General features: G+C 38.2%; 1 protein-coding gene across 2 annotated transcripts in view; it reads left to right on the top strand.

The window, feature by feature from the left end:
- ptprub (protein tyrosine phosphatase receptor type Ub) overlaps positions 1–24456 on the top strand; it is a 160254-nt gene that overhangs the window by 84228 nt on the left and 51570 nt on the right. For both annotated transcript variants that reach the window (XM_020937284.2, XM_055164011.1), the window contains exons 3-6: positions 8321–8592; positions 17423–17504; positions 19648–19763; positions 22489–22663. In XM_020937284.2, the coding sequence (XP_020792943.1) occupies positions 8321–8592; positions 17423–17504; positions 19648–19763; positions 22489–22663 (645 nt within the window). The remainder of the gene's footprint in view (positions 1–8320; positions 8593–17422; positions 17505–19647; positions 19764–22488; positions 22664–24456) is intronic.

Genomic DNA, 24456 nt, shown 5'->3' with positions numbered 1-24456 from the left:
ACTTGTTGAGTTAAAGTTACCATCTGTAATTATTAGTACCCGCCCCTGTTGTATGCTCACATATCACCACTAAATGCTATCTACGTTATTAGTCTGATCGTGTGGCAGCTTTGGTCTGAAAGAAGAAGTCCAGAGAGCACAGGGGAGCCAGAAAAGGGACCAAGGTAAAGGAGGGAGGAGAAGGAGACAGGTTTCACATCTACTGGTGAAATAAAATCCAATAAACCTGCCAATTGTAGCTTTCAACTCAGTATAGATTCCATATTTGACTATAACTAAATGCAAAATATTTCTTATTGTGAGTTGATTATTTGACCTTGATAGAAAAAAACTGTGCATTGTCTAACCATAAATCCAGTGTATTTTGCCTGTGTTATAAAGGGAGTCCCGATGTGAGTGAGAAGTACAACACTAATAATTATTATGAGGCATTTGGATTTTGGGCTTTAAATTTGTCACATTAACACCTACATTTAAATGACGAAACTTTTAAATGTCAGTGGCAAGGTTATGCTAATTAAAAGTTCTGTGTTTTGTTTAAGACTATTTCTATTATTGCCCTTCAGGTAGCAGTTGGGCATGGACCGAAAACTTCTCTCTCTCCTGATGCAAACCCGCTTTATTGATCTTGGTGCAAATGAGGTGCTGCCAATGCTGATGTTTTCGCTACTGTCTGACAAAATGACACGTGCGAATGAGAAGCGGCATGGGATCACTTTCAATAAATGTCACAATTTAAAGGCACAGTGGGCACAAATCAGGAAGCACGTTTTTGGAAATACCTTCTCAGTGAAAAGTGGAATATTTAGGCAGCCATGAAATGTGGTTTAAGTGGAGTCTTGGTATTTTTCTGTGTGTACAAATCTAATTGATCTAAGTCAACACGAAATGCAGAGGTTTTCATATACCATATCAAACTGGGATGATGTTAGGTTTATGAAATTACTCCTGTGTAATGTACAGTTCCTATAAAATAATATAACAATTCCTTTATAATATATAATAATAGTTTAAATTAGGGGTGTCAAATTATCGCGTTAATTGCGATTAATTAATTACAGTCATATTTAGCACGTTATGTTTTTTAATCGCGTTAATCTCATTTTTAATCTCTAACTTTAGTGTTTCTGTATGCGAGTTGCTTTATTATAAAACCTGTTTTTATGTGTTGTTGGGACAACAACAATACACATACACACACAAAAAACACATTTATACATTTTTTTATTTCGGTAATTCCACTCATTGCCGGAAACCCGCACAAAACGCGCGCAGTAAGAGCGACGTAAACGTCATGTTAACGTTGGCGGCGTCAGGCACAATGGACGAGGTCGAAGAGCCAGTAGAACAGAGTCAGCAGTGCACAGGTAAAAACACATTCGTGTCTTGGAAATTATTCTCCCGACGTGAAATATAAAAGAAATAACAAATATAATATCGCCTACAACTTAAATGTCACTGGTGAAAACAACCTGCATAGGCTCATGATGTCTGCACTACTGTCCTATAGTGACCTGCCACATGAGGGGACACACACACACGCACACAAACACAAACAAACACAAAACAAACACACACCTTCATCATCGTCATTAACCTGAGAACGCGCGGACCACGTTTCCTTCCGTAGTTACTGCGCGGACACCGACGTGCTCCCGTGAGCCGCGTGTGGATCGTGTTTTCTCGCGTACGCGGCGTAAACCGCGCTTCCTCCTGTGAGCCTCTAAACCAGAACTAACACCAAGACTAAATCCAGGACTAATCCAGTCCAGGACTAAACCAGGTCTAAACCAGGACTAAACCAGGACTAAACCAGGACTAAAACCAGAACTAAAACCAGGTCTAAACCAGGACTAAACCAGAACTAACACCAGGACTAAACTAGGACTAAAGCAGGTCTAAACCAGGACTAAAACAAGGACTAAAACCAGTGATCTCATATATAAAGCATTTCTCTATCAATAATATTTTTAATATGGTTAAGGAAAGACTGGACTTTTTATTGTCTTTAAGTAGACAAAAGTTATTATGTTCAGATTTCCTCGTCTTTGCTACTTTACAGCAAACAGTTTCTTATTCATGGAGACTTGGGCTCAACAGCCAATTTGGAGAGATTTGTTAAACAATAAATGACTTTATAAAGTCACTTTTTTTAATCTATATCAGTCTTTTGATCTGCCACAATAATGTAATAATGAATTTAAATGAAAATACCTCAAATTGAAGGCTTTTCTCAGCAATTTTTAGGTGAGATTAAAATGAGATTAATTAGATTAATTTATTACAGATCATAATTAATTAATCTCTCAATTTTTTTAATCGCATGACAGCACTAGTTTAAATACATTTTATATGGATTTGATTAGTGTCTTTGTAAGTAGTAAATGATCAGAGAACAGAAACAGTAACATCGCAACCTGAATGCTTCAACTGTGTTCAAAATAGGCTATATGAACAAAGAAGTGTTGAAATTCAGTTAAGTGCACAGAGTCATCTGCACATGCCACATCTGATTATTCATTGATTTGAGAAAAGGTCAGATTAATTGATTTTCTTAGAAATCATTTGTAGCTGGTCAATAATATCCCCTTTCCAATATTCCATAATGTAATGTCCAATCCAGCATTGACTCATGATGGACTGAGTATTGGCTGCAGTGATTGTGAAGGTCATTACAATCAGGTGGACGGACAGAAGCTGTGGACAGAGGAAATGGAGTCTGAAATGTGACTTTGAGAAAAAAGGAAACTGAATAAGACACTCTTAAAGACATGTGCCCATGAGCCTCCACAGCATGCCTCCACAAGGACACTTGTTCAACTCCACCTTTGATTCGCTTCCATTCAACCTCTGCTCCTTCCTGCCCTGTGTGTGCCAGATTACTCTGAGCTCACCTTCAATGGGGACCAAAAGGCCAAACTGTTCAGATGGAAAAAAGGTGCTCCAAGATGGTTTTATGTTCATATTTCAATGCATTAGGCTAGAGCCTTCAGTCATTTGTCAATTCACCCGTTGATGTCTTTGTTGAAAAAAGTTAGTTTTAGTCAATTTAAGGGGAATTATAAAGATTTATATGCACAACAGCAAAACAGAAAAAACACGGAGTGACTTAACTGAAGTCTTTTACACAGATGCTGTTAAGTAATACTTTTGAGTATACATAGTCTTTGTGCAAGATCCTAATCATTATGAGAACTTTTGCCTGAACCACGCCTAGTTTTTGTTGATTAATCAGTCCACAGGGCATGTCTTTGACTACAGCCCTGCAAGGCAGTGGATTAACCCATCATGACGTTCAGTGTGTAATCATTCTGTTTAGTTGTTACTTTAAACAGCAATTATTGGGTTAGTCTTAGGGTTAGGCTATTGTTGTGGCAGGATTTTCATTTTCAGTTCAGTGGTGGGCGTGGAAATGAGCTGTTATTTATTTGGATTTAGAACACATTCACTTCAGAAAACAAACAATTCATGTATGTTTTGTTGTAACATAATATATTGAAACATATAGGCGGGCAGTTCCAACTGCTGTGAATCCTAAGCTGATGTTCTTGTGTTCGTGTGTTGTACCCAGTCCTAAAATCTTTATCAACAGGTTGCACCTGAATCTGAATCTGCCATCAGTGCTCTTCTACTGAGCATTTCATGTGGACTTAAAAATACATGTTTCAGTTGTCTGTTAATAGGTGGCATGTTGAAGTCTTTCACCATTCAAAAGCTATATAATATTTGTTTTCAGTTCTTAATTGTTATGGCATTAATGCATAATTTTCTATGAATACAACACTTTTATGTCCATGCCATCCAAATACATCCAATGTTTTCTATTGCAAGATGGAGCCACGGGGTTTTATGTTAGATACCACCCCTGCTCTCCTCACTTGTGTCTTGCCACAGATAGTGTCAGCTACTGTAGACGATGACCAGGTTGCAGTCCAGCAGCACTCGCTATAAATTATGATGTGGCGGATCACTCCTAATCTTGTTATGGATGTTCTTTTGCCCTTGGGAGGGGCTTCCGTGGATGGAAAGAACTTTATCAGATTTCACGCTGCCCAGGAGTATAACTGGAGAAATGGGCCGTGTTGGAGCTATGCTGGTGTAGGGCACACGCCTGGCTGAGCACAATATTATAAAACGATTATTAGTTTTATTAAATCATTGCAGATTCATATTTTCCAGCGTCTACCTTTTAATTAAGTTGTAAACACGCAGCTGATAAAAAATGTTGCTGTAGCGAAGCCAGAAATAATAAAAGACGTAATGAAACCAAATCAGAGTGTGCACTTAACTGATTTTCATAAAAGCTGACCTGTGTTAATTAAAGTGTCAGAGAACTCCTGGCTCTTTGCCTGTGATGATCATTCTCAGCAGGTCAGTGCACAGATAAGGAATAATGATGGAACAATGAAGCATATCTTTAAGATGGTGGAGAAATTTAATATATTTAATTAATGAATACTACTTTGTTTGCAGGCTTTTGCACATCTAATCTCTGTTCTGGGTGCAGAGACACAGTTTGTCTCATGAGTGAATTCTTTACACTAGGGCTGCAAGATTAATAACAGTCAAATCTACACAATTTCTTAATGTATTGTAAGTTTAGACCTCTATCAACAAATAACCTTTCTTATGTAAAAAAACAAAAAAACAAGCATTTGATATTTGAATGGTTCCATATTTCTCACCAAAGTTTGAACATGTGCAGAATTATTATTATTCTTATTATTATTTTTTGTCACAACAGCAGTACTGACATAAAATCTGCAATTTGATTTTTTTTTCTTTATAATCATTCCTTATTACAGAAGGCACTTGAGGCTCCATTTGAGTTGTTCTTCAGAAAACCACCCACTTGCTAGAAACTTTTGGGAGCATTTGGTTTGGTCTCCATTTTGTGCTTTTCAAATTACCACTTACCTTGGTAATCCTGAGTTGTACAGCTGGACTTGAATAGAGGTTAAAGAAATCTACTTTAATAATATGAGATAAAATTAGAAATTCTAATATACCAGTTATGTCATGCTAACTATTTGAATAAGAACAGGTCATTCTGTTTTAAATAGCATTAGTTATATTGTACAAACACACAGGACACAGAGAGCCTCGCAGACTTGTAGGTTGATGCTGATTACGTTGTGAAGGTTGTGGTTGAGTGCAATCACAGAGTCCATGACTAGAATTGCAGACTTCTCTTCAACAAAAGGACAAATCCTTGGATGTTGAAGAGATGTGGGACAGTGTAATGGCACCTTGTATTGTCATTGTTCACTCATAACAACATGGGTAAAGATCTCTAGAACATTTCCAGGGAAAATGAATTTAAAATGTTTCCATGCCAAGGCAAAGTTAAATTGAGTAGCCTTAAGGTTAAGATGAAGTGTCAGCTAACCTTTAAACTCTTCTATGCTCTTTTGAATAAGTCTCCTTGAGCTGGCATTTCATTTATTGAAGTATGTTTCTGTTACTCAACCTCTCTACCTTAAGTTCTTGGTTATAAACTCTAAGGGGAAGAGTGCAGAACAATTATTTAACTTGAACAGAAATCCATATTTTACATAATAATTTTAAAAAATGGTCACAGTAGAGTTTTGATAAAGTTATAGGAAACCCTAGGCAAGTTTATATGACAAGGATCACTGTAGTATAGACGTCACTCACAATATCAAGTGAGACAAAACATCACAGTAGAATTATTCACAGTTACTGACACCATAGTCTCACTTTCATTATCATTGTTGAATAGATGAACACTCCTCTATCATTTGTCACTTTTATTAAACTAAAGTTAAAGTGACAAACCGTATAAAGACCCCTGTGGTTAATACGTTTCATAAAAATGCAGCTTTCAGTTTACTTATGTTCATGCCAACTTATTTGAATTAATATGCACTGACTAATAAAAAAAGAAAACATTAATTAAAATATATTAAAATTCTTCAAAGACTGTTGACTTGGCCAGCTAACAAAGGATCAACTACACAGTACTTAACGTATACACATGTTCTCAGTCCAAACAGCCAGATGGGATATAGATCAAATATTCATGTGATTGCTTCTACATTGTCACAATTATGTCTTGCGAGTATATTATGACTGATTAGCTGAATAAAGGTAAGAACACTTCTGTCAAGGCTTTGCAGACTTGTTATTATTAAATTTATCAAAATGTGACATGACTTTGGCCTTGATAATGCTGAAGTATAGTATATTTTCAGCTTCCTATCTCATATGCCTGTCACATCTCATAAAATGCAGAACCTCACCCATCTCTTTCAGATGTTGGGTCAAAAAGGGCAAAAACAATGCTTCATGCACCTATGCAGTGTCCTGGGAAGTTGCAGAGTTGACAGAAAGTGTTGACTCAATATTAAAAAAGGGGCATGTGTCCAGGGCTGAACCTAAGCTGAGGACAGTGCGGCCAGGGCACTTCAGGCTTGGCTATTATTTTATAGGTCCCTGTGGGCTTGGGGAGCAGGAGAGAGCAACCTCTGAAAGATCTAATTAAGTGAAACGAAATGAGAGAAGCAGACACAAATCAGGGGTTGTTGACATTGTGCTTGGGGGCAGAGGGCTGGGCAGGAAAGGGCTCTGTGCAGCCTGCAGTAATGAGCCCCTCTGACCCCTCGGGCCACCGTTTGACTTCTACTCTCATTCTCACATCATTATGTAAAAGAGCCACGTGATTAGGCACTAGTAGTGTTTGTGAATTTTAGGATAGGTGCAGTGTTCACCTGTTGCTGAAGCGTCCTGATAGCGCCGCTTTTATTTTCAGTGCAACAAGAGTATAGAATTTGTTAGGCATTTTGCTAAGATTGCTCTTTAACCTGGTCGTCCTCTTTTTTATCTGCTCTTAGGAATATTGAGTTTTCCTTTTTTCTGTAACTGAAGCAGCCCCGTATTTAAAAATTCTCCTTATGCTAGCGCCAATATTTTATCTAAGCTGCGTCATTCTCCTGTGCTCTTAAGTCATTCCCAGTTTATCCTTTGTGCATCAGTCGTTTTAGCCAAACCAGTGGCAATTGAAAAACAAATATGCAAAAAAGATGGCTGTATGTTTACACAATCATCATAAAAAAGTTATATTCCATCCCAGATAAATATTTTTGTTGTAATATTTGCAAAAGGGACAAAAAATCTTTAAAAATCCATGTTGGACTATCCCTGTATCAGATATCTTTTTGTGGTTTTGTGAGATAATGTACTATTTTGGAGATACACTTAAAATGCACTCTTCATCCTTAAAAACTGTAACATTCCATGAAGTCTATGTTCAGGTCCTGTTGTGTCTTTAATTGTGCTGTCATCTGGCCTTGACGTGTACTCTCTGTGGCACCTGCACTGCAGCTGTGGTTGGTCTCGGTCGGAGAACACTGGGACCTTGGAGGACAAAGACAACTGGTTTGATTATGAGAGTACACAGGAAGGACTCCCAACATTGTGGTGCTAATCACGTTAGCAGGCTCCGACTCAAGCAGGACAGATGCTGGGGAGAGGGCGATGGGGTTGTGCTATCCTGATTAGAGAAGGCTTTAGGGGGGGTCTGTGAGTCCTGTTGCTTACCTCCGAGTCACCTTGTACAGGGAAGGTTGCCATCACTCTAAGTCCATTTCATTCTGTGTCACTGCCTGTATTCATAAGGTCTGCCGCCTGCTACTGCTGAGCTGATGGTGTTTTTGTATTCAACTTGGCACATTTCTTTCACTGTTATCGTCTGCTTTCACTCAGAGCTGCACCAAGTGACAGAAACGTACCTTTACTTCCCATTTTTATTCCAACAGATTTCCCCTTAAAGTAGGGTTTTTGTCTAGAAAAATGTTCCTTTTGTTTCAAATGTTCCAGCAGCTATACTAATCCCACTGAAGGCCACTGCAATTAATTCACACAATTTGCATGATATTTGTTTTAGAGTTCTGAGAAATCATATATAAGCGACCATAGTGCATCCAGACGAACAAATCAGAGGACATAACTTAAAGTCAGATTTTTGTTTCTTTGAAATTCAACATCTCCAGAACAGCACATCTTGAGGGGTTATAATTGTTAGGGTTTTTTTTCTAGACTGGAAACTTGTGAATAGGGAGAGTGAAAACGGTGAAAAGCGAGTGGAGACATTTGGCAAACCCACAACGCCGAGGTGGTGTAACCATAAGTGCTATGTTTTAAACCACTATGTTTATTGCTCCCACGGTCATGGCACGTGATACCTCCACTTTTAATGAGCATACAGTTGTTTCTGCTTGGGGTGTTTTGTGAACTCATATGTGAATTCATATGTCCTTACTCTTAGATAACTAATCTATCATACCATGCTCTCTTCCAGGCTCCTACATGCTCGTGAACTCCTCCCAGCATGCAGTGGGGCAGCGTGCTCAACTGCTTCTCCCTCCGCTGAGTGAGAATGACACTCACTGTGTCCAGTTCAGCTACTTCCTGTACAGTCGGGACGGCCACAGCCCTGGAGCCCTCAACGCCTATGTGCGCGTCAATGGGGGGCCTCTGGGAAACCCTGTGTGGAACGCCTCAGGCTCCCATGGCAAACAGTGGCACCAGGTCGAACTCGCTGTCAGCACCTTCTGGCCAAGTGAATACCAGGTAAGACACCATATAGCTCTGAGAATTTACAGTTTGGGATTTAGCAACAATATAAGTATGACTATGGGAGCATTCACTTGTGTCCTTGTTGAGTCCTGGTTTGAGCCCACTCTAATCTGGCTGTTAGACCTGGTTTGGTCCTAATAAAGTCCTGGTTTAGTCCTAGTCTAGTCCAGGATTGGTTCTGAATTTAATCCCAGTTTAGTCTGAATTTTGATGTGCAGTGTGAATGCACCCTACAACTACCCCACTCCTAACTATACACTACCCAGAATTAAAAACTTGAAGACAGTGAAATGCTGTTAGTTATCAACCAGTGATGTAGATAAATTTAAATTCAGTTTAGGTTTATAAAAGGATTAATCTGTCTTCAAGGATTAATTAAAAACTTGAAGACAGTGAAATGCTGTTAGTTATCAACCAATGATGTAGTTAAAGATAAATTCAGTTTAGGTTTATAAAAGGATTAATCTACATCTAAAGAAGGATGAAAAATTAAGAATTCACCCAGTATTCTGTATTTAGAATGTTGAAAAGTCCTCGTGTATTAAATATCGTGTATTAATAGGAAGCTAAAACCTATCCATTACTCACATTAGGGTTTTTGGGTTGGCATGGTGCATGAATGAATGATTGATTTATGCTTAATTCATTCTACATAACTATAAAATAGCAGAGCACTGAGTTTTGCAACACAGATATTTTTTTTGCTGAGACTGTGCTGCATTTTCAGTCAAATAAATGCTGCTTGATAATAACAATATAGTGTGTAATATTTTATAATTTATTTAAGGTTTCCTATTAAATTAACTGTGATCATCTTTGCTTTAGGTCAAAAGGCAAGTTTGGTGTTAATTACTTACATTTGCAATTTAATTAGCATTGATTGCCTCATGAGCATACAGCAGTGCTAGCACCCTTGGGCCCTCTCAGGTCTAACATGAGCTTCCTGGTTGCAGGCTTGTAGATCTGGCCTCCAGCACTGCTCATGGTGTAGTGCTGTAGTGTTCAGTGCCACACTATTGACTATTACAGACAGGTAGCCCATAGGATATGCTTCTATTAATCCATTTTCTTCTTTCTGCAAACTCTGCGAAGCTGTCAGAAAGCAATTAAGTGGACTCGTGTGCATTTTATCAAGAACTGTCAATCCTTACAATTTAATTAAATTCTGTTCGGCCATGCAAGATGTGACCTTCACTATGTAAATACCATTGCTACGTACATGATATAGGGTGACAATGTGCTGACACTTCATGTGATCTGAGGAAAATATAATTGCGTGCAATTGTTTGTTCAATAGAGAATGTTAGAAAATAATCATATTAAATGTATGTAAGTATAAAGTATGTCATGGTGGCTATAAAAAGTCTCACTGCTGGTCAACCATTTTAATTAATGTGCTTCTAACTGTGCTCAATTAAGCAGAAAATTGCACTCTTTAGTTAAGCCAGTTTGTGCCGCTTAAGATGATGCTAACTCACCATTTTTTATTATTTGCAAGTAACAAAACACAAAAAGGATTCAATTAGTGAAAGAGTCTTTTCTCATAGCATGCATGGTTTTCAAATTCACTTTTTGACTTTTTGAATCACAAACAGATTAAATATAATTAAAAACAAAAAGCATTTTCTTGCATAACACAAAATACTATTATTCATTTTGTAGGCAGCTTCTTGCCCAAGGATAGTGACAGTATGAGCTAAGCTGCCCACTCTTCAAGTTTTGAAAAAAATAAAATAAAATTCAAACCTCCCTGTTCTGTTATATTAAGTGATTTCAGTTGAATTCAGTGTTATTCCCTTGAGCAGTTTGATCAAAAGCTTCAATAATAATTTGATAATATGCTTAGTTTATTTGGTTAATGAATTACTATATGTATACAATATTGTACACGGTAATGAAACAGAGCCCCAAAGCCTATATAAGCGCAAAAAGCTTTTATAGACAATGGTAATCAAAGAATTGAACAAGAAAATGTGTTATACTTTTTATACAGTGTGTTTGCCTTGTCCTCTCCTGACACTCCCATGAGCCGCGCTCTCTCTTGTCTAAGTTGTGTGAGCATCTCAGTAAACAGTGTAATCTGAGGTGAGACAGAGCTACGGTGTACAGTTTAGGACATCGCAACACTGCAGCAGAGCCTTGATCAGAGCCTCAGTCACAGCAGAGGAGTATACAGGCTTTAGAGGAGCGGTTGACAGAGGATAAACAGGAGTCAAATATTTCTTGATGTTTAATAGGACCACTAATGTAGAATTATCTAGATTATCTTGTAAAAAGTACAACAATTTGGTTTTAAATTTGAACCAAACTAACTTCAATACACACCGTCTATTTCTCAATATACAGATCAAAGGAGATGTATGGCCTGACAAAACACCTTATTTATAATACTAATGAGTTCCATCCATTTTCAGGATAAGAATATTTTGATTGTTGAATTGTTATGGCAACAGTCACAATTTTGGATACTTATCATTTGATCCTATAGGCCTTGTTACTAAATTTTGTAGTTTTAATTTACAGTGGTGCTCAGTTTAATCTGCAAGTGGTAGTAGATGTACTTATAACCCTTTGTTTTAATTAATTGCACAAAGAAGCACAGCATTACTCTGTAAAGGTTAATACTGGTTCTGAAATACAAATAAAATCTGCAGTCACATTAGTGCAGTCAGTAGACCAGTTTATGCTGTGGTTATAACTCTATTTTAACAACTCTCAGTAAATAGGAAACTGAAAATAACAAAATCCGTCTCCATGCTTCCTTACTTTTCATGGAAGGCTGTATTTAGTTTACAGCTCGGTTAGATTTAAGCTCTAAATCATTTCCATAGCAACTCTAAGTAGTTAACCGACAGATTTACTTCATCATTAAACCCACAAAGCATTCTTTTAAATCCTGATTTAGAAAATTGGTTTCTCAAGTCATGGTGAGTTAAAATAAGTAAATCTTTGGAAGTGAACAGACTGGAAGGGGTTTATGAATCATCTTTTCTAAAATTTCTAGATTATCGTAGGTTTTGTCAAAAAATGATACCCAGCTACTAATCAGTACTAAAACTAGTATCAACACTAGAACACACTCACTTGAACAGATATTAACAATGAAGAAAATCACAGAAATTTGACAAAATTGGACATTTGGCTCTATCACTTCTATTACAGTCACGACTACATGGTAATATTAAGAAACAACTATTTTTGAGTTGAAAATTGGTCTAAAATTTGTTGTTAAAAGACCTTTTTAAAACCTTTTATTTATTTAGTAGTGAAATTGAGTTTGATGTTTTGTATTGTTTATATTTTGTATTGAGACACAAATCGATTCATCTGTTATCTGTAAATGCAATTTTTGTAAAAGCCCATGAAATGTGTGTTCAAATACACAGCGCCCTTATGTGATCACTCTAAACCCCTATTGTGCATTTGAAGAAGGAGTTTCAGGCTGAACAGATTGAACGGTGAAAATCCTCCGGTATAGTGAGACCTTGAGACGTCTCGATTGGAGATTTTGTGTGTCTGGAGCGCTGCCTTGTCGTGTTGGTAGAGGCGCAATACCAAGAGGAACTGGTTATCAAATATTAAAGATGCTATCCAACCTGGTATGAGCGTCAACTAGAGCTGGAGACGTGGGGTTTTACTGGTCTTTCTCTCTCCAAATCAGTTCAAATCCAGGTCAAGGTTATATTCAGATTTTGTATTGATTTGAAAATTATTCATATAAGGTTTTGCAGTTAATCACATCATTTCAATTGAGATCAAGAGTCATTTCTGTCTGTTTTTTTTCTTTTATCAAGAGGTCCACAGCCAAAAAAAAATAAAAAAAATGAAATTATAATAATGGATCAGATTTATACAACTCTTCTTTAGACACTCAAAGCTCAAGCATTTTTGAGGGTCTAAAGAAGAACCATCTAAATGTGATTTGGAGGACTACTTTTTGTGTAAATGGCAATGATTTAAACATTTTTACTGTTTCTTTTATAAAAAAAAAAATTTAAAAAAATGCAAGCCACTTGTTTTTAATAATCAGATTCAACTTCAACCGGTGAAGGTCAAGCATCTTTCCGGGTATTTTATTTCTTTGATACAATAACAAACCCATTTTTAAAAATTGTGTCTAAAAATGAAAAAAATAATACATTATGCAAGTAGCTTATTCAACATGTATTTATAAAAGTTGTTTAGTCTGTTGTGAAAAAGGTTTTTTTAATTAGTGATCCGCTGCATATTGTTGCAACTTCTTTCAGATATGTTCTCTTTTGTGAGCCTGGACTTTCACAGTGTCTTTTGAAACTGCGCTAAAGAGGCTATATTGGTATTCATAATGGCATATTTTATAACATGGACAGCTCTGGCCTTTTCCAGTTGAGCAGCTTTCCTTGAGCGAATGACCTTTTAGTTGTGACTTTTGGGAGGTTATTTACCTATGAGTGTGTCCAATAGTGACGGGAGGAGGACTTGGCGTCTAATACTGTCTCTGGCTGCGGGGAAGGCTGTGTGCATTATGGTTCAGATGAATTGTCTTTTGATTTGTATACATTACAGAGCTTTTAAAGGCCTGTATAGCAGTGTAATGTAATACATCCTCATAATGTGTCTTTTATTTCTGCTATAAATCATTTCATGGCATGCTTTTATTTTTACCACTTTAGATGATTCCTGCATCTCCAAGCAACAATTCATTAGTAAAGTAGAGCTAACAGGGTCTCAGAGGTAGAGGGAGAACTATGTATAAAAAAACAGAAGCATGTTGTGAGGCTGATTATTGAAACAAATGCATATTGTTCACCTCTTAATTACTCTCGTCCTAATGGAGACCGGAGATGAACCCATATTCAATCATTCACTGAGCACTTCACCTCACTCTAAGAAAGACCACCTTCGATTTGGCCTTCACTATGTTTCTCTTCCGCCAATTGCTCCGCATTTAGTCCATGACCTTGGCTAATTTCTATACTATATTTGTATAAACAAACAAATACACAAACAGTAGGAACTGCAGTGCTTTGTTTGGAGTGTATACAATAGAAATGTGGGATTTGAATTAATTAGCTCTGTAAAGGAAATAACAAATGGTGGCATTGTATGATTTCTGATTCTATGTAAGTGTTTGTGTAATTTTCTATGTATTTTACAGACATTTCTTACATGACCATGTGCCACATAGCAGAAAACATTTTAAACATAGTTGTCTGAACTAGGGATGGGCATGATTAGTCGATTAATTGATAATTGATCATTAAGAATTTCACCAATTACGTTCATTTTATTCGACAAACCGAATGTAGGTTGCTGTGCGTAGCGTGACCAAACAGGGGTCCATACATGTGTCTCTCTGCACTCAGAAGGAGTGAGCAGACACAGACAGTCGGTCAGCCTGCAACATGCCGAAGCGCAAATGCGTAATTAATGATGACTTGTACAAGAAATTCCACGCTTTCCAATCAGGACAAGCGGGAGACCATGTGCACAGTGCACAAAGCAGCACATATGTTTCGGTGTCCAGTGGGGAAAAGCTTTACCAGGTGAGAGTAGCGCAATGTCGATGACGAGGCCCCACCCCCCGTACGGTGTCTTGGTTTTGACAAATACAAATATGGTCACACTAACCTGTATTCCACTGAGTCGTGTCCTTTAATCTGACAGAAGTTGACCGCATCAGCCCTGTTTTTTTTTTCTTGCTTAATTTATGCAAATTAGCCATGCAGTTTTAAATTTTGTTTCTGTGAGAGTTGCGCAAATCTGCCTTAAACACCTTATAATCTCAAACGGGCTGATGTGGCTCTAGAGTGGTTACGGTTTATATGTCGTAAAGTTGAATTTATTTATGCAGATTAGTAGTGCAGATAGTAATAATAATGATGATCATTTTAATATAAAAATGTGAATGATTAATCGATAATCGATCATTAATTCTTCCGACGATCGATTAAGAAAATTTCATCGAATGCCCATCCCTAGTCTGAACAATAGTTTTTAAATCAAACCTATCACATGTGAAAGTGAAAATTAAGTGATGAATTTGGAGTTAAAATAAAAACAAGCTGATTTAAAATCTATTGAGCCTCAAATCTTTGTTATTTTCCCTTCGATGTATAAGACTAGCATTGAACACGCCTCTTTTGTGACCGGAACGGCCTCTCCTGAATTATAGTTGATCAAGTACAGCTATTATTGTTTAAGTTATCTCACAAAAACATGGGCGGAGGTGGTGATTGAGGAGACATAGGGCACAGGAGATTAACTGCGCTAAGAACATCACGTCCCCCTAAACACTATATATAAGATAGAAAATGTCAGAGAAGTGGGAGAGAGCAGGCTGTAAATCATACCTATGGCGTCTTCAGGGTCAGGTTCAAGTCGAGCATGGGAACAAACTGAGAAATGTACTTTGGCAGGAGGAGATTAGCCTCCGTGTTGATCCAGCGGTGAGAGGAGGGCGGGCATCTATAGTGGAAGAGGGGTCACTTTCCAACTCAATGACCCCCGATGCACACCTTACATCATGGTATCCAAGTGACGCCACCTCCACTTCAGTCTACAGTACTCGTACAGCCCACACTCTTCACCTCTGTGCCTCATTTATTCTAGATCTTTTTTTTTTTTTTTTTTTTTTTCCCCGACCTCAATCTTTTCACTTCCTGTCCGTCTGCAGAGGTGTCTTCTGGGTCTTGCACGGCCAGGGTTGTTGTCACACCAATTGTTGCTGTAATCACATGTATCCCCGGCCTTAAGTCCGTGAGGTGGGTCTGGCTCCATCCTGTTCACCGCGAGAGGAGGATATCTGGGGCCAGAGGTGCCAGAGGTGTTGTTGTTCTTCTGCAAACACCATGGGAATCCAAGAAACTTTTCTCACTTTTCTATTATTGAAATACACGCCAGTAAATATTTTGCAAAGGGGCAAGAGTATGGGTGAGTTGTTTGTCCTTCTGGCTCTTAACTAGAAGGGTTTGGTAAAATTCAAGTCAAGAACCATACTTGCAGAGTCTCCAGTCATCATTAAGCTCTAACAAGGCTAAGTGAAATTATATAATGTGAAAGTTAAATTCTTTCTTAATTTCAGCTTTTTCACTTGCTATGCTTGAGCTTTAAGTATCTGCCTTAAGTATCAGAGACTGGTGAAAACAGCAATTACTTCCTGTAAACAAAAATAAAATAAGACAAAACTGCTCTCATAAGTGTGTTATGTAGCTTTTATTCACTTTATTTTTCTGAAGTAACTACAGAACAGCTTTGAGACATTCTGGACCTGAATTAATATATCCTGCAAATTTTTCAATCTAATTAAAGAAAAAGTAAATGTACTCACTGAATGTATTATAACTATAGCTGTACTTAATGACAGTGGTTGCTATAATAAGTCATGTTACATTCAAAATGCAATGTACTAAATAGATCACACTCCACTACGGAAATAGACTTCATGCGTTTTGTAGCCTTCCAAATTAATAGCAAGAATGTATCTACCATTTTTTTGTGTCTGTATTGGATTAAAAATAGGAACCATCACACTACCATAAAAGTTGAGTGACAGATGTGAATCCTGTTTTCATGATTAATTACCTTGTGATTATCATAATTACACTTTTAGTTACTGTGCAATTTTCATCTGATTAACATGCTATTACTGTGCTTCAATGAATACAACCACCACTAAATCTGCTAAAGCAGACAAAAAAACACAGATTTCAAATCAAATCTATTTTTTCCAAAGATTTCCAGATGCCCTCTACAATCGTCTAATATGTTTCAGTTGCTTTTACTATTGATATTTGCACCTGCCTGTAAATACCAGTCATAAACAGTATCCAGTGTAAGGGCATCTGTGCGAGAGCCTGAGCTGAGCCGCGGACATTATCCATGTTGTAATCATGTGGTCGGAGGATTATGAGAAACAATAACTCAAAGCCAGCCTTCGATCAAACCGTCCGATGGAAGCCTGTCCTTGGTGCGTGGAAAACAAACATCCCCCCGGAGCCTCATAACTCTGTGCCATTATAGAGCATGGTGATTCGATATTGATTAGGCTTCGCCAGAGCCCCCCTCACGCAGCTTATTGTTCCAGCAGCGTGCCGTGTGCAGTTTAGCCGTCCCCCGGGCCCCATGTGCACGCTGTATTATCTGCTCTTATAGCCTCATCGCAGGCTGCACCCTGAATGTCCAATGCACCTCACTACTCCAGAACCACATTGTGTCCTCCTAGATAAAGCTATTATATTTCCTCCATCTTGCAGTCTGAGGCCAAACTAAAGCAATCTCTGCTTAATGTTTTTCTTATTTCTTCCATTGTCTCCATTATTTTGGTTTCGGGTCAGCAGATGTGCATTTGTGATGTGCTTTATGGTAGGATGTACAATATTTTACCTCAAAAGTGAACATTTGTCCCTCAGTGTCTATTAGAAGCAGCAATTTTTAAAAGTTACATTTTCTTCGTGTGGTTCTGTGGTTCTGTGGTTCTGCAACTCACAAACATTACTACCAAAACAACCCCAAACAACCTTTCAAGTTCAAGTTCATGAGTTTTAATCTCCACAGTTTCAAGCGCACCCTGCTTTATACCTTTAATTGGGAAAGGGTAGAGGAGGTTGCATATGAGACTGGTAGTCATAACCAACATTATTATTCTCCTCTTTCTTGGTATTCAGTTGGCCTGTTGGATTTTTCCTCAGATGTGCAATACTTTGTTTGTAATTATGTCTATCAGAAAGTCACAACCCTCTCAGCTCTAGAGGTTATTTTCAAAATGTCTGCTCTACTTAAGCTTTGAGTGGTATAGGATAATCACATGGCAGTTACTTCATCATATTCACTTTACCTTTTGCAGGTGCTGATAGAAGCCACTGTTTCCAGGGAGCGGAAAGGCTTCATCGCCCTGGATGACATCATGGTGGTCAACTATCCCTGCTGTAAGTGGCACTCCTGACAATGAACGCAATTACCAAAACAGCAGAGAAAGCAGGGGAGAGAGAGCCCAAAAAGGTCCACTGGTTTGGGGGTAAAATGTAAATCAAAGTGGAGAGTAAATAGGCAGGAGGGGAAGAGTAATGGCTGATCGACCTTTGATATTAGCACTGCAGAGAGGCTTAGGGCGTCCCATAGCAACAGTGGCGATATTAAAACACTGTGACACTCAAATGCCAACTCATCTGAAAGCATGCACCTGCCTTTGTGCCTTCGAGCCATTTTTGACAACCAAATGTATGTGTTAATCAGTCCTGCTGGTGTACTACATGCAACTTTTCTACAAAGGCATTTCTGCATTATTCACAAGGCACACTGCATCAAAGCTCATGAAAATGCATTCTCTTCAGGGTGTAACCTCTGACTCCCTGCCGCGGTAAAGCTTTGTGTGTCACTATTGAAAAGAGCATGATTTCAGAGCTGTTGTCAGGCCCTGGAGGAGTGTGTGTAAAACATAAGCACCCCCAGAGTTTAATACAGGACCAGGTCTGACTGTGTCACGAACACTCAGAATGCATTGAACACTGTGCTGAACAGGAGGGCTCTTGTCAGGTCATAGCGCGTTTAACACCTCCAGCACATGGCTACACTTGGTAAGTGACTGCTGTAAATGGTACAGGCTTCACTGGTGGTTTAGTGCAGATGTGTTACCTAGACTTCCACCCCTTGTTGATGAAATGGCATTTTAAAAGAAGTCATTCGCTGTCTAAATGAGAACTGCTTGGTCGTGGTTTATAGCTTGCGTCTGTACGTGCAACGCTCCATCGGCCTCTCCAATCCTCTGAGCTGCAGCAGATGGCTTCCCCTGAATGCTCCCACTGTGGCTATTAAATAATTAAGGCTCTCATCAAGACCTGAGCATGCCTTATGATATGGCACTAAGCCAGTCGGAGTTACTTGGCAGAGACCAATGTGAAGAAAGATGGAGAAGAAACCAAAAGGAAGTGTTGCACAGCCAATAGTGCAACTCCAAAATAAACCATTATCAAATCAACTCCTTTTGGGCTTCTTTGTTCAAGTGTGCGTGACAGTTCAGGTTGTATTCTCATGGGTTTCAGTCTTTGACTTTATCTGTAGCGGCGCAATAAAATATTTATCTCACTAAAGAGTCTGCAGGATAAGATTTGACACATTTAGCTGTAGTAATATGCACTCTCGCCAAACTTATTGTGTGCGTGTTCACACTTAATTCACTACTTGTTTATGTTTGCTTCTCAGGCACGAATATGAATTATGAATTAACCTTAGGAGGCCGAGTCACTCAAAGGAAACATGGCCTCCTGTGGGGCGCTCCCCGTACTCTACTTATTCTAAGTTCAACAAATAGTCATCTCCCCCTCATCTCCCCTCATCTCCCCCTCATCTCCATAGCAGCACAGAAGCCAAGATCAGTGAGAGCCACACTTATTCTTTTCCCAGAAGCCTCGGTGCTTCCATCTTGTGCTGTCAATCAAGTGGAGCGACAGGCGGACTAGTCCTACCCTGCGTATGAGGGAAGGCAGGCGGCGCTGCCATGTTTACCCAGATATTTGGCTCAGCGGGGGCCGTGTCTCACTGTGCTATTGTTAATCACCAAGTTGGGTGAGAGGGCTACACCTACACACTGAGTCACTGGCTCTGCCGCTTGGCATGCTGGGACATTATTAGTCAAAATATAGTGTGCTGCTTTACTGTTCGTCTTTAACAGATACACCCACATTCAGCTCATCTGTAGTCTTCAGTTGTCTGTTTGAACTCAATTTTATAATAGACATTATATTCATCTCCCCCACACACATTTACACACATAAAACAATATATTCGAGTTATATGTACTACATTGTATGAATATCCACTAGTGCACTTGCGTTTCAATAGCAAGAAAAAATACTGTTAAAATGAACTTTACCACAGTGAGAAAATACCACGCGGTAGCTCTACAGATGATGTGATAATGAGATGAACTTGTAAAGAAATGTATGTAGTTGAGTTTCCGAATATGAAAAAGGTAAAAAAGCAACAATAGAATGTCCATTGTGTAAGCCTCTGGCTTTGTGGGCGTCCTAAAGGTAATAGAGTCTTTTGATGTGTGTTTGTGTCTGTCTTTAGATAAGGCGCCACATTTCTCCAGGCTGGGAGACGAGGAGGTCAATGCCGGGCAGAATGCCACTTTCCAATGTGTGGCGGCTGGAAGGTCATCTGAAGCTGAGAAGTTGTTGCTGGAGGTGAGGCCTTCAACATTGAAAGAACAACTGAAAAACCTCTAGAAACTTCATTTAAAACATCCGTCATCAAATGTGCAATGTGACTTTTTATTTTCTGTATCTGTATCACCCCACTACACCAATATCACAAATGATATGCTGTGTTTGAATAGCCTAATGTCCCTAATGTATTCATGTTTAAATAGAGACTGGTAACCTTTCTTTTAAGCACCTTGAAGTCTCCTCTCTTTGCCTTTGGGAAGTTAAACAGCTTACAGGGTCAGAGTGGTTTCCTCTTTATTCAGAACATGTGCCTACTTTTAATTATCAAAATGTTTATGTCCCTTTCAGACTTAGGTTCAGTTACTTGCTTTTCAAACTAGCTCACAGTGGCACTCTTTTCTTTAAGTTGTTTATTGAAAGACTCTTGACCATTGTGCCATAAAAATCTGTCAGTTGGGGCTGCAGTTACAAAACTGACTGCAGAGGCCCCTCACGGACATTGTTAATTCCATCTGACCTTAAGCAAACCCTAGTACTATGCATAGAGTAGATGATGCGCTCAGGTATTGTCTCAGGAGCACAATGTACCTCTGATTACAATCAATCAACCAGTTGTGTCCCTATATTATAGTGTAGTTGTTTATTCAGTGTTGGTCTGTAGAAAGGAGCAAAACATGCCAACTCTTATAGTCAATCAATTTCACATATATAATGCAAAGCCAATAGACTATAAAGAAAAAAGGTGTATGATTATTAGCTTTTTCATCTGCTGTAGTGTATAATTACCATACCTTCAACAGCATCTTAATTATTTAATCATAATACTTAGTAAATGAATAGTAAATTATAGTATAGTGATTGGAGGTTGAATGCATTATTAAGTCAAGTTAATTATAGTAAGATTGGTATTAAAAGTTGTGCAAATGATGTAGATCTATTATAAAATAAAAAACAATCTTATCATTGTTATTGTGAAAAATAACAATAACAACACTTTGAGTTTACACCTGACTCATACTGGACTGTGTGTCCTTGTTCTTGTTGATATCCACACACATACACAGTTATGGTAGTGTAACGGCTAAAGATTTTGTCATTTTCTGTAGTTTTCAGTTTGTTGCTGCAGAGCACAAACTGCAGTCTTTTGCTTGTATGTGAGGTGTGTGTGGACTGTGTTTTTCAAGGCCCAAAGGACAACGACCAGCTCAACCCAGAAATCTCTTTGTTATTCGCAGCGGGCTCCACATGCTTGCGATTCACTTAAAACAGCCACATCAATAGAAAGACTTTGAGAAATACGCGGCCACCATTTCACATGATGACAATAGTGGCCTGAAAACGTGGGGAACTATGCCAGGCTCGATGTGTGTTTGTGAGCTTTGTGGAGTTGACAAATGCTCAGAGTTTTAATGGTGTGGAACAATGGGAGAAATGCAAAGTGCAGCAGTGAGGTGCAGCCCACAACTTTCATTTGAGGCTGTCTCCAGTTTTCCTCGTTTTCACTTTACCCACTTTTTTCCCCAAATAAAAAAGGAAATGTTTACTTTAATAGATACCTTTTTCGTCTACGTTGATAGAAAGAAGATTTAGGGATTTGAAGCAGATCTACTTTAATGTACTGTGAATTAACATGAAAAACATAATACCTTTGCACAATACAGTTATAACTTTTTTAGAAAGTTTGTATTTTAATCTATATTGTGGCCAAAAAGTTACACCTGTAACTTAGACTGTATCTTTAAATAACCACACTACTTTACTGTGGCTCTGTCATATGGTACTTGGATGACAGTTCTATTGACAGCTTCCATAAAGAGCTGTTCTACATTACTCTCCTAATGACTATTATTTTAACAAGATTACTTTGGTTATTATGAAAGGACATCAGATTGTCATATTGGGTGATTAAATCACAGAGCACTGAGATGGTCCTGCTGTTCTAATTAAAACACACACAAATGGACAATTCTCTGTTTAATTATGAGGCACTAATAAAAATCTGACCCAGATAGGATTCATTTTAATGTATTTTTTATTGTTAGTCTGGTGGGTTGGGAGAGTGTGTAATATTAAGCAGTTGTGGATGCAATCTTTTTATGTAGCAATTATAATACATTACAGATTGTACACAGTGTAAACATTTTTATACAGACTTTGGACACTATTCACAATTATTGAGCTTGTATTTAATTTTGGCAATTAGGAAAAATATGCAATTGCAATTTTGTCTTAGTATTGCAATTAGAATTTTTAATTTAAATACACATTTTAAGCACACCCAGGAGCATGTGAGAAGAATTAAAATTAACTGTTAGGGTACAGGCATTGCATACTTTTCCGAACATGGTTTTAGACAGAATAAGATCCCACTGAGACTGGTTATTTCAGTTTTTTTTTTTTACTGATAATATATTGCCTAAAAACAGTCATCTGTATTTTCCTATTAGTAGTTCAAACTGTGATTTTTATTCACCCTGCAACCCTCTACTTCACCTAGTTTTTTTGTAGGGTAAAGGCAAGAAACCGTGTAACAATAGGCAGACTCATTTGAACAATGAAACTATTACATAAGGCACATTAGTAGCACTGAAGATGATATCTATTGTGACACTGCACAGCAGGCTCGTCTGTGTGTGCTGTCTGTATTTGTGTGTATCCTCTGTGTCCTTCTGTGTGCATTGGAGGGAGAATATGATGACCTGTCCTGTTTTGTCTGACCCAGTGCTTTTTGCTGCTTTTTCAGAGACACAATGGGGACATTTTAACCAGTGCGTCCGTCAAGCACCTCAGTCACCGGCGCTTCGTGGTGTCCTTTCAGCTCGATGACGTGCAGAGAACAGACCAGGACCTTTACCGCTGTGTCACCCAGTCCCCCCGAGGCTCTGGAGTCTCCAACTACGCCGAGCTCGTGGTTAAAGGTAAGTCACCGCAATGTACTGTGCTCTTTGGTATTTATCCACTCCTGTTTCTGACAGCACAAACACACACTACCTTTCTGTTTGATGTTCTACTTAGAGTTTGTATACTGAGTCAAATGAAATACAAAACTCAATTCAAAATAGAGCATTCATAAAATTGGTAGCATTGATGTGTTATTTCTATCGATAATCTCAACATTTCTCAACATTGAACGGGTGAAATAAAACAGCAAAATAGGAATCCACACATGTATTTCAGTGTGGTAGTGTGGTGAAACTGTAATATCCCAAAGAAATAGCTGGTTTTAAACATTTCTCAAAAATACACTGTGTAACTTTTATAGGAGAATGTATTCATGGAAATGTTGTGTCATTCCTGAAATGTCCAATATTAATATTGAATTGTATTAAATTCGTCTGTAATTAATTAAATCTACTTGGTAATATATTTTATAAAATGAATGTAATGTTGCACATAATTTAAAAGCATGAACATAGCTGGTCATAACAGTAGTGAGACGTGGTGATTATTCATTGTAATTAGAGAGTCCATATTGTTTCTATATAAAATATTTGCTCTATCAGTGACTTAGTACCTCAAACAAATGTTTTGGATGACCAGTGCGATTTGGCTGACATGTGTTGTCTGAGAAGTCACAGTTGTCAAATAGCCTTCTGCTGTTGCTTCTGGAGCCACACTCAGCTCTTCAGCTCTCTGTCAAAAAGCTGTTCACTTGACTGGGACTAGTGCCGGCCCTGTCATATCATGTACCGCAGATGGTGACCTCACTCCCATTACTCACTCCCAGCCTTCATCCTGACACCTCTTTGACAGCATAGTAATGGCGTGTCCGCGCAATGCTTTGATGCCATAACAAACTCCATCCTGCGGCCGTCCACCAGTGAAAGGGAAAGTGAGGATAAGAACAATGACAATCTAATGGCTTCTATCAACGTAATGGTTTAAAGAGGTCCCACTACAAGAGGTCTCAATACAGTGGACTGTTTGTACTCATTCAGTACATGCACTAGTACTTCAACTGTGCTCTATCTCAGTATCAAAATAACAGAATGTAGTACCTTTTGGGGTCTCAGGTTTGCTTGCAGTTTTGAAATCCTGTTGTTACTGAGAGCAGAAATTCAGTTTTCTTTATGTGCATGTAAGTGTACTGAATGTACTGCATGCCCTCAGGATGAGTAAATTATAGAATTTTTGAAAGTAAAGTAAAGTCAGGAAAGGAATCTCACATAAAAACTTTAAAGGTGCACTATGTAACTTTACTTGTGGGGGTGTATTACCTACTTTTCTCCATGGAAATGTTATTGCTTGGCCTGGAATGTTCCATGTCCCATAATATTGCATTAAACGTATCTTGCAGATATTCAATTACCACTGTTTCTATTGTTCAAAACTACCTTGAAACTTGGCCTTGTGGTGCCTCCTGCTTGTCTCCATGGATATAGATAAGTTTAATGCCGTACTGTGGAGCAATCCAGGCAAAATAGTAAAATCTCAATGGAGACATAAAATTGGTGGACCCGTCACCATAAATTGACATTGAAACTGATGTTGTGCACTTAACTATATGCAGTAAATTCTTGTGCATTATAATGCGAGTAATTGTATTGTGTTATGAAATTAAATTTAGTATGATTCAGAGATAAGGTATGGAAGATAATTTGTTTCATCAGATTTGGAATTTTAAATGCCATTGAATTTCTCACTTTGATTTTTTTTTACTCTGAAAAAACATGTTTGAATTACTTTTATACAAAATTTTGTTGCTGAAATT

This window comes from Boleophthalmus pectinirostris, unplaced genomic scaffold, assembly GCF_026225935.1.
Source record: "Boleophthalmus pectinirostris isolate CB_2022bp ecotype Guang Dong unplaced genomic scaffold, ASM2622593v1 HiC_scaffold_6, whole genome shotgun sequence".
Classification (NCBI taxonomy): Eukaryota; Metazoa; Chordata; class Actinopteri; order Gobiiformes; family Gobiidae; genus Boleophthalmus; species Boleophthalmus pectinirostris.
Note: the sequence above shows the minus strand (reverse complement) of the source record. Positions and strands in the feature narration are given on the sequence as shown.